This window comes from Liolophura sinensis, chromosome 7 (assembly GCF_032854445.1).
Source record: "Liolophura sinensis isolate JHLJ2023 chromosome 7, CUHK_Ljap_v2, whole genome shotgun sequence".
In the NCBI taxonomy this organism is placed as follows: domain Eukaryota; kingdom Metazoa; phylum Mollusca; class Polyplacophora; order Chitonida; family Chitonidae; genus Liolophura; species Liolophura sinensis.
Genome location: NC_088301.1, coordinates 44291216 through 44302424, shown reverse-complemented (window position 1 = coordinate 44302424; position 11209 = coordinate 44291216). Strand labels below are relative to the sequence as shown.

The window sequence follows — 11209 nt, the reverse complement described above, 5'->3', positions numbered from 1 at the left end:
CCACTGATAACATATAGGCTATTGTGAGGTCATGTACCTTCTCGTTTTTTCTTTCCAATTTTATTTTTACTTAAATGAGATCTTAAATGATGAAATGTTAAGATAATTTTATTAAAATTTTCTAACCTTCCTAATAAATATGATGTCAGGTACATAAAATTCGGTGAAATTACAACTGAACTTACAAAAGTAATGAAATGGTAGGCTAACAGACGTTCAGTCCTGTATATATCAGTCCTCTCTCACATGACTGATAACTTCCGTATTTTGGTAAATTGCAAAGAAGAAAATCCCTTGGATGTTCATTTCGCCGGTGTACACGTTTGTATGTATTGAGATCTAGAGTAAATAAACGTTAACCACATGTGGAACCTTAACGGGGTCAAAATGTATTGTAAAGAGTTTTTCATAAAACAAAAGAAAAAATTTCCAGACTCATCATTAATTGCTCTTACAGCGAGCTATGTGCCGAAGGTCGACTGATAAGGTTTGCTAAGCTGTAAATTGTTCTGTGTCTTCTATATTATAGGCCCTACATATAGTTTTACCTGATGCAGACATGCCTGTGTGTAGGTTTAATCTATAGAAACCCAGGATTGAAATCAATTTGAAACTTTATCCAGAAACTTGCCCCAAACCTAATATGTAGCCTAAACGTTTCCAGCGGGTCCGTCTTCTGTTCGGAGAGGAATGCGGTCGCACTTGCTAACGACATCCTCCTACAAGTGGATGTGTGTCGAAGTCGGCAAACTTTAAGGGGATCAATATAGCCCGAGCTCGAGTTCATGACATCAGCAGATTTGATTTAAGACGGGTTTTCGTGGGTCGACATCGCATGTGATAGCCAGGGAGGTCTGTATGTATAAAAAACGTCAACGTTCAAACAAGGTATTAAGTTGAGTCGTTCCCGAGCAATAGGACAGCCTTTTAGCAGTTGATAGCTACACCAAAGAAGTTCGCCAAGTGTATACACGCATGGTGCAACGGTATCAAAACGGGAGTGTTTAGGCTGCGCAGACGTGGTTGCATCACTTTCTTCCAAGAATTACCGTCTCTGCTTGAGTGCAGGCGCACGTATACATAGTAGGCATACCGATACAAACCATCTTGCCCTGGATGAACCCACTTTCAGCCGCTACTTAATCAAGCATCTGCAGTAAAGGCATTTCCAGTCGTTGTGATATACTGTATACGTTGTATGTTAGACGAAAGGATAGGTGACATGCACTAAGTTAAGGAGAGTGGCTATGCAGAAGATAACGGATAGCACACAAGAGCAATTCCAATAACAGGATATTTAAGCTGTTGACTGTATGCTGTTTCAGTGGTTGTGTTAAGCACTGTTTAATACATCCACCTGGTGGGAAGAGGCAGTCAAGACTTTAAAGAAGTTGTATGACGTGTTGTGAGGCAGAAGCTATGTCCTCTGGTACGGGAGTCATGGTAAGTGATGATATATATATAATATATATATATATATAAAGCATGGTATTACATATTAAAGCATGGTATGACCATCAGTGCATTCAGCACACTATGGTGGAAACGGGTTAATTTGTATACAAGATGGAAGCCCAAATGTTAAAGTGAAAGCGGTTACATAAAGTAGATGCTCATCTGTGATGCATCTATGTTTAAAGGGGGCTATGTCTTGTAATAGATTTAACTTTGACATGAACTCGCATGCATCATTCCTAGCTTCATTGTAAAATGTATTCTTAATTGTTGAGCACAAATTCTTATGATATGGAGATCTGTTGTTTTCACAATATGCCTCGGTTTCAGTTTATTTTGTTTTACCCATTTACGACTTCTGCTTAAGTTCAACCGGGCATCGTGCATGATTGACATGATACTACAACTAAACCGTTGTCAGAAACTCTTTAAGTTGAAAGAAAGTGTCTGCCCGAATCCGATATGCGCGGTATTATGTAGCTTATTACGATATTTATTTTTACGTAGTTTTAGTAACCTTTACTTGCAAAAATATGAACAACCAGCAGAAGGGCGCATACCCCGAAAACTCGTCAGTTCGTTCATTTATACGCTACACCACTGCACACAGAGAAAAAAATATGAATACACGCACACACACACACACACACAAAGGTATATATATATATATATATATATATATATATATATATATATATATATATATATATATATATATATCCCTGTCATACAGTGCACATACATGTAATTGGTAGACATTCCATACGGTGAGTTGTATACGGGAGTCAGTTTGTATTCTCTGTATAGGTTAAGTATACATACGAATTGCTCCATGCACTCTCTCTGGTTAAACACCTCATAAACTTACATGATATATAAACTCTACAAATCTAGCCCATAAACGCCCAGAGCGTGTCCTTATAAGCGCTAACATGGACCATGCCTGATAAGAACGACAGAAACAGAGATATATCTGGTTGAATGTTGTCAAATTGGGTGGAGCAAATAGCTTAACGACCCAACATGAGACCCTCGTTAACCAGATGTATCACCATTATATGGCATCCGGGATAACGAAAATGAAAGATGTTTTTATCCTACGTGGAGTAAATCATGTATAAAAGTGAGCCGAAATCAGATAGTTTTACAACAAACCAGTATGAACATAAACCAATATGAACATATACCAATATTAATATAAACATGCACGTAACTGAGTTTTTGTAATAGGCCACTTTAATGGTTTGTTCTTAATTAACGTTCAGATTTAGAAGGATCATTACACAAACTAATGGCAGGACTTGCATAGTCAGTGGCGCGAGATATCCATGCACAAAGCCAAGGGCAAAGTTGACATTGCACAAGTGGCATCAAAAACTTTAGAGCTCCTGACGACTTTTGAAATAAACTGACCTCTCATGCCAAAAATGGAGCCATTTTAGTCAGGCAGCACAGGTAACATAGAGAAAGAAGTTAGTCATTAATATTACCATATCCAGTTGTTAAATTTCCTCATCCGCCAAATGGGTTCACTTGTTCAGTTTTGAAGTAGGCAATACCTTCCTCTCTCTTCATCACTATTTTGTTATGTATATGGCCAGTCAATTTTTTTTATTATTATTTTAAATCTGCGGTGATTGGTCAAGTTGGTCTGAAAGTAGGTCGTAATACAGTAAATGATTTGATTTTTCGGCCGTAATTGCTGCCATCATCAGATAAAAACTGATTTGATGTGTAGCCTAAAAGGCGGCCAGCGAACATCGGCAGGTTTCTGGAAGATCTTCCAACTTACATATGTTGTATGTATTCATAATCTGTTACAGATATACATGTAAGTATATACATATTCAGAGTACCATTCTGTATATGGCCACTTTAACATTTACTCGATCACCCATCATATATAATGAGGGTGTCATTACAGTTCAGTGTATAGTGTGCATTCCCCCAGGCCGTATGTGTACACGTGCATACACGGTAACAGTTACCCAGTTTGACTACACCAGCGCAGTTCGAAACACAATGAGTGGCTCATACTTTGCCATATAGGCCTATATGTATGTACGTGTATTTGTACTATTTATCACTCTTTGTAACTATGGAATTACTAAATGAGGACTATTCTCTTGTGTCCAACAACAAAGAGGTAAAGAATAGTGATTTTCTTTTCTTTTGCAACTTTTTGTCAGATTGTATATTGCAGCTTTTGGATGTTGTACCGTAATTTGCGTGTGATTTGTTGATTCTATCATAGACATTGTACTGTGTAAGCTGCTTCCCCTCTTCATTGTTCACCAAAATCATGGTACATAGAGTAGCACCCATTTGGCGATGAAAATGCTGTTTGGCTGGAATCGGTTATTTTTATAAGCATACACGTGTCGATATACGTGAAACTTTCTTGGCACACAGCGTGCATTGGAATTTAGATTCTTGATACAAACTATGCAGCCACCATGGCTCTAGAAATTAGATAACCACATTGCCCAATTTAAGTCACCCTGCATGAATACCCTATCAGCCTTGTCCATACGGTTATGCAGTTGGAATATGACCTGAATGTTTTAAGAAATCTTTTTAACAGAATACAGTTACCTTTGACATAGATTCGTTGCGTATTTTACATGTCATGTGTACGAATGAAAACGACATTCCCATACCATTTCGCCCTCCTCATCAGAAGAACCATAATGCATACCAATTGTTAATACACTTAGTTTTTTTGCGACTTATGTTTCCTAAAGATATGAAACATCAAAAGAAGTCCATGCAGTTCCAAAATTTAATGAGCAGATTGGCTAAGTTGTTCGGCGGTAGTGCTTCCATTTATACGTATATCTCTAGAGCGGACGATTTTGTATAGCATACGCATGGGCCCAAGACTTAAGTTTCTAGACGAACCGTATACATGAATGTTGTATACTGGTTTGCAGTGGCAAAATGGGACAGTTTGCATGAAACAGGTGATGTTTTCTAAAAAGCAAAATTTTAATTTTGCTTAATTTTCTCCTTTGTGCGCGACGTTTAATTTCAGCGATAATTTGCTTTTCACAGACTTTATTTATTCAGTTAAGCAATGCTTAGTCTGTCCAAACAAATGTCAGGCTAAAAGCGATTTATTGTACTGTAGATGTGTTTATGGCAGATTCCTCATTTCTGTTTCCACTTTCTAGAATATTGCATGGAAACTTTTGTTATAAAAATGTAGTACACACACATATACATATATATATATAGAGAGAGAGAGAAGTATAAAGAATAATGGCAAAGGTGTCTAACTTATCCCAACGACAGCTGCCACCATACGGACAGACAAGGGTTATGTATTCGATACATAGTAATCTTGGTAGTTAACGTTAGGCCAGTTTTATTTTTCGTCTAATGGGGTCCTATATATAGGCCTGCGCCAACTTTAGCAAAAGGTCCTAAATTATCATTTACCATCGTAAGTAACGTCCGCGAAGGCGCTGCATAGCCTACATATAACCTTCATTTCCAAATTGGTTTCACGAAATATGACTTTTAAAGTTTTTGATAAGTTTTAAACCCTCCCTCTGTATCTAAATGTTATACTTGTACGTGATTATACATGATTTACAGATAGATGTCGGCCGTACGCATATTATACATCCTGCCTTTGTAACTGTACCACATCCGTTGACGAAGAATTATTGGGTCGCTTTAAAATGTCAGTGTGGACTGTATGGTGTTATTTAAAACATTTGTATTGTAGCCTACTTTATATTTTCTGTACAGTATAGCGCCTATAAACAATGCAAGGCAAGAGTATACAAAGTATACCAATCGTAAATTACTTCATCACAGATGCATGTATATGGCGACAGATGTTGAAATAATCATATACATATACATCTTGTCTAATACATATGTTCCGTTGGATTCGATTCTATATTCAGTAGGTGTTGTTTAGACAACATAGGGTTGTCATTCCCCACCGTCAGCAGGTCCCTTTACGGAGTAACGTTGGTGCATTTGCCCCCTAGGTTGACATGTTCGCCATCCTTCACTCTCTATTGTCAGCGGCTTCGTATAATCCATGTAATCCACGCGAGGTAGAAAAAAAAAAAAACAAAAACAAACAAACAAATGTTTGATTACGACGGACGGCATTCGAACACTTCAGCCACAAAGTGTTGCTGCAACGTGCTTTTTGTTTACTAAGGGCTCTGGTCAAACGTTTACAAACAGATCTGCAGATGACAGAGGTTTCTCTCGATACAGTTGCTGAACTGAACAGATATGATGAACTCGGTAAAAGTAGTTGGTTTATACAATCAGACAAGTGTATTATTTTATGTTACAAAACTCAGGGTATATACTAAAACATGTCTGAATACGATGGATACATGTGCGAATGTTTGTTTTATACAGCACGGTGTAGACATACTGAAAGCCATCTTTTTCTTAGATGGACAAAAAAGTACAGATACAAAACTTATTGGAAAAAATCATGTTGGTCTTCAGCCGATTTGAAGCAAAAAAAAGTTTTTGGACAACATTTGTGTTTCAGCCGTCCTACACACTTATGATCCTTTATTGCTCCCTGAAATTCCTGACTGTGTTCTCGAGATTTGTCGATATGTCATATCAATAAAATGTTTTTTGTCGTATGGGGAAGGGGGGTGGGGGGTGGGTGAGATGTTCCTGTTCGGCTTAACTAGGAAGTGCAGTGCACCGACTGCTCTCAATAGCAATCGTTATTTCACACCAATATATAATATTTGTACGAAACAATACATTTGATATTGGCTTTAAATGAATTTCAGAGATGTAATTGTTTATTTATGCCTGCAGTGAAGACTGTTTACATCCAGTCTAAACAGAGCAGAGATACGTCAACTGTTAATTTAGCCATCTCTGCTCATTCCTACATAAACACAGCTATATATAGCTCTCGCAGGATGTTGGATGGAAATTTACTCTTTATCTGTGCTCTATAGGCCTACAGTTAAGTATTTAATATGACTTGGGAAGGATAACTTCAGCTGTAAACTATTAAATGGGGACTTCTGTGGCCTCTGTGTTTAGCGTGCCAGCGCGGCGGAATGACCCGGAAGCCTCTCACCAATGCGGCCGATGTGAGTTCAAGTTCAGCTCATGCTGGTTTCCTCTCCCACTGTACGTGGGAAGGTCTGCCAGCAACCTGCGGATGGCTCTACCCGGTTTTCTCCCGCCATAATGCTGGCCACCATCGTACAAGTGAAATATTCGTTAGTGCGGCGTACACCACCACACAAATAAACAAATAAATAAATAGACTCTGAAAAAGATAATGTGGACTTTTTAGTACACATGTGTTTGTGTAATTTGCATTATGTACTAATATATATGTGTACGAGAGACACAGTTTGATACACATTTAAAATATACGGACACAAAGATGTGTATGCAAGGTGTACATTAATAAGCTTCGAAATTTGTTACAATTAATATGTACAGGCATATATGGTACACATCTTGTGTATGGTACTTATTTATGTAAAGTTGATTTATGATAGATATAAACTCAATGCTCGTAGAACTGGTGTGTATGACTTTCACTTTTATTGCGACACTCCACACCTTCCTAACAAATATTTTTTCCGATGAAATCGTGGAACCGTTAACTGGGATAGTACTCGTATATGACTAACCACCACGCACTAATCCATCACCAAGGAAGTCAGTATACTTTCTACCATCTATACCGATGAAACAAAATATTTTGAAAAACTGCTGTTACCTTGGAAAGACTGACAATAGCTACTGGTATCCAATGATGTGCCTTTTTTGTGCATGCCCGTAACCAGCTTGATTTGTGTGTTGCATGGTTGATATATGTACGTGCATCCAAGGCTTTTAGTTGTACAGCATGCAGCCAGCTTGTCACAGTGGATGATGTTGGTGATGGGAAGTAACTTGCCATGTTAAAAGTCCTGATGCAGAGAAACACTTTTGTATACCTGACAGGAAAGAGCGGGACTAATTCCACAGTTCAACAAGTACGCCACGAAGAAGACCCTGGCACAGGGACTGATGGATGTGGCTTTGCTGATGGCTAACGCGTCTCAGCTGAAGGCACTTCTGAACATAGGCCCGTCCCACGAGTTCTACTACATCGTTCTCGGCCTCCTCATCGTCTCCATCATCCTGCAGGTCATCACAGGTATCCTCCTTCTTGTCCTCGGTACCCTGGACATCACAGACAAGGAAAAACAGAAAGCCGCCAACGCCTTAAACAACGTGGCCGTCTGTTTCATCTTCCTCATCACTGTTGTTAACATTTTCGTCTCATCCTTTGGTATCAAGATGACTGAAGACGGCTAGACACGAAAAACTGCATGTCTCTCAGATCAATGAACGTTTGCCATCATCAAAGAGTTTTGAAGCCTTTGCGTCACAGAAAAAAAAATCGAACGGATCGAACATTTATGTTATATAGATGGATTTTTACATAAGAATTATAAGTTTGAGAGGAGAACAAAACGTCGGTCTTTTTTATATATAGTTTGTATGTTTAGATAATATGTCTTTAGAATTATATGTATTTTGTACTTTTATACTTTTATTTTGAACAGGGTTCTATTTTGGCTTTATAATTAATTACTGCTTCATGTACATGTACCACTTATAGATACCTAAGTCATGTTGATATCAATATAAAAACAGTGATGGAATGCTCCAAAGTAGCTTTTATAATATTATATATAATATCATATATTATATATCATAGGTATCCCATTGTTTAAAACACTTTTTGAGATTATTTGCACGGATCAGATTTAATTCCATTGAGCACTAACATCAATATTTTGGCGTAACTGTAAACTGGGTTTTCTCCTGTTTTGAACGGTTTAACCGTGTATACATTAACTGTAATTCTGTTAATTCTCGGCGTAAATTAACCTCACCAAATGTAATACAAATAACATAGATACTTTTTGGTTCATATATTGTGCAGCTGAATTGTCTACTTTATCGTCCACGTGTTGTATGCATTAGACGCAGATTGCTATAAGGTAAGTCCTTGGTGACGGACCTTGATTCTATATAACGAGGCTAAGTTGCGGCCACAAGGTGCCATACGTGTAATATCACAATGTCTCATGCGACCATACGTGGTACATATAGGACAACTCTGTCTCATACAATTTGTATATAGTTTCTCCGGCGAAATTTGATTAGTGCTCAGATAGTATTATTTGATTTCACATTCGCTAAGTGTATGTATAATATAGAATTCTTCTTATCTGCACACAATTTTCGCCCATAACTGAACGCACAGAGAACTATATATATATATGGCTTACAGCATCATTTGTGTATATAGCTCCTTGAGCGGTTCCTGAAAGGATGTTTACTGTTTAGATGTTGTTTTTATTATTTTTTTTTTCACCAAATAGATTGGTCGGCCAGTGTAATTACGTATTTCGTGTTCATTATCCTACTAGTCATTTTCAACCATCAAGAGTATTGTGACATCATTTAATGAATAAAATATCTTTATGTCAACAAATATTTGGATTTTATCATAGTTTCGATGTAGGTGCATCCTCTTCTAAAAACCGATTCATGTCCCATGTCATCTTACCTTCAATACGAATAAGCACATTCTAACACTGAGGGTCTGAGGATCAGTTTCGATAGATATTCAGCCCATCTCAAATTATACGAGAGTGTCTATATATGTGTAGGATAGCCATACATATATAATTTATAGACTTACTATGAGTTTAATTTTCTTCTCCCATGAGATGACATCTTAAACAGAAATTCGCACTGTAGCATACTCAAACTAAATTCTCCCGTGAAAAGTCTTTTTTACAGAAAGCCCTATTTAAGAGTATACCTTAAGAGCCTTAAGGTATACTTAAGGAATGTCAATAAAATGGTCGCAATCAGAATCCTGTGTGAACTAAAGAATTCTGGTACAATCTTTTGGCTCTTTCCTTGCGTCAATTCCGTCACAACTGAAAACAGTTGACTGCTCCTCCTCGCTTCTTGCTTTATATACTTCAGGTATACTTTACAATACTTCAGGTATATATATAATATGTGACATTTTTAGTGGCAGCCGGGATGTACATTACGCTAAGTATCGGTTCCTTCTCCGTGCTGTGAATTCGTTTTTCCGGTCTGTAAACAACTTGGAACCTCTTCCACTGGAAACGGTTAACAAGTGGTATGTCAGCTGTCAACCATTATAGACGTCCGGATTACACGCAAGAACATTTCCCAAAACAAAGTTCAGTACAGAACAGCACCAAACAAGTAAGAAAGTATATAAAGCAAGAAGCGAGGAGGAGTAGTCAACTGTTTTCAGTTGTGACGGAATTGACGCAAGGAAAGAGCCAAAACATTGTTCCAGAATTCTTTAGTTCACACAGGATTCTGATTTACTTTATCTTAAAAATAGAAATGCGATCTAAAAATTCAACACATTTTCAATTCGTCGTATGAATTTCTGCCTTTTACCGTTTTTCTTTCACATTTCCAGCCAATCCGTCAAGTTCAGGATAATGGAACGTCACGATTTGGCACCCTAACACGCAAAACAATAGCCGAAGGACTATTCGACGTTGCATTACTGATGTCCAACGCGTCCCAGCTGAACGCTATCTTAGCGGCCGGAAGTGGTGCCAAATTTTACAGCATCATCCTTGGGTTCCTTATAACGTCCATTGTGCTTCAGCTCATTGTGGGCGGGGTACTTCTCGCCATTGCAACCCTGGAAATAAAGCAAGATTCAGGAAGAAAGCTGCACAGTACGCTGAACACGGTGGCCGTTGGCCTGATCGGTTTCATCACAGCTGTCAATATTTTCATCACGGCCTTTGGAGTTAATGTAACTAATTCAGCCATTGGTAACAACACCCTATAAGGAATAAAAATCTTTTTACATGCATGGTAAACAAGTGAACGAGAACTTACGCCTGAAGATTATATCTAGACCGCTGGCAGCAAAATGTAAAATTGCGTTTCGCACATGCTCACAAGACCTATTAAAATTAATCAAAGAACAAAGAGATCTGTCATTCTGGACAAATGACATCACATTAGTTTGTTTATCGTTTGATATTTTTTGCAAAAACCATGACCAACAAAATGATAGTACAATGATATAGTCAAATAGACCAGCTAATTACTGATATTTATTTAATTAGTTGGTGTTTTATGTCGTAGGCCTACACAAAAATATTAAACTCATACGACGGGGACCGGCATTATTGTTCGAGGAAACCGGGTAGAACCCGGGGTTGCTGGCAGGCCTTTCCAAAAAGTCAGCATGAGCTAGACTTAAACTCACAGTGAGCACATTGGGGAGGGGCTACTGAGTCATTGTGCCGCGCTATGACGCTTTAACATCTAGGCCACGGAAGCCCCTAATTACTGATATAGAATGTAGTGTATTCTATCACTGTACCAGCGTTCATGTGGTCAATTCCAAAAGCATTTCTGACATAAGGTAAATTTCAAAACTTTTTAGAATTTATTTTTGATCGATATAAATCAAAATTTTGACCACTATATCAATGTTAAAATAATGTGACCTGTTTTTCAGAACTTCCAATGTCAAATACTAAAAGTGTGAAAAATGTATAAAATGTACTAAATCAGAAATGAGCTCGTGGAATCGGTGGGAATGCACTTTGCACTTTTCTACAAGTCAGGAAATAACAAAAATGTGAGTTCTTATTGTCAGCTCTTCACTGAAACCAGCCTCAGCCTTCTAACGGGAGATGGATGGTGTCGA

At 37.9% G+C, this 11209-nt stretch overlaps 1 protein-coding gene across 3 annotated transcripts; it reads left to right on the top strand.

Annotated features, from left to right (window-relative positions):
* Nucleotides 1-810: 810 nt before the first annotated feature.
* LOC135471175 (ninjurin-1-like) lies at nucleotides 811-10691 on the top strand. Of its 3 annotated transcripts, none has more exons than XM_064750273.1 (2): nucleotides 811-1443; nucleotides 9953-10691. In XM_064750273.1, exons 1-2 carry the CDS (start codon nucleotides 1396-1398, stop codon nucleotides 10334-10336), a joined length of 432 nt encoding a protein of 143 aa, XP_064606343.1. In that variant the 5' UTR covers nucleotides 811-1395; the 3' UTR covers nucleotides 10337-10691. The 3 variants fall into 3 exon arrangements, with proteins under 3 accessions (XP_064606343.1, XP_064606342.1, XP_064606341.1); XM_064750272.1 differs by lacking the exon at nucleotides 9953-10691 and adding an exon at nucleotides 7426-7834 and having other exon boundaries at nucleotides 824-1443; XM_064750271.1 differs by lacking the exons at nucleotides 811-1443; nucleotides 9953-10691 and adding exons at nucleotides 3474-3601; nucleotides 7426-7834.
* Nucleotides 10692-11209: the final 518 nt, after the last annotated feature.

Excerpts from the sequence above, each read along its gene's own strand:
- LOC135471175 (XM_064750271.1), top strand. The coding sequence starts at position 3,515 with ATGTACGTGTATTTGTACTATTTATCACTCTTTGTAACTATGGAATTA. Across the intron at positions 3,602-7,425 it reads TTGTGTCCAACAACAAAGAG|GAAAGAGCGGGACTAATTCC; the intron begins GTAAAGAATAGT and ends TATACCTGACAG.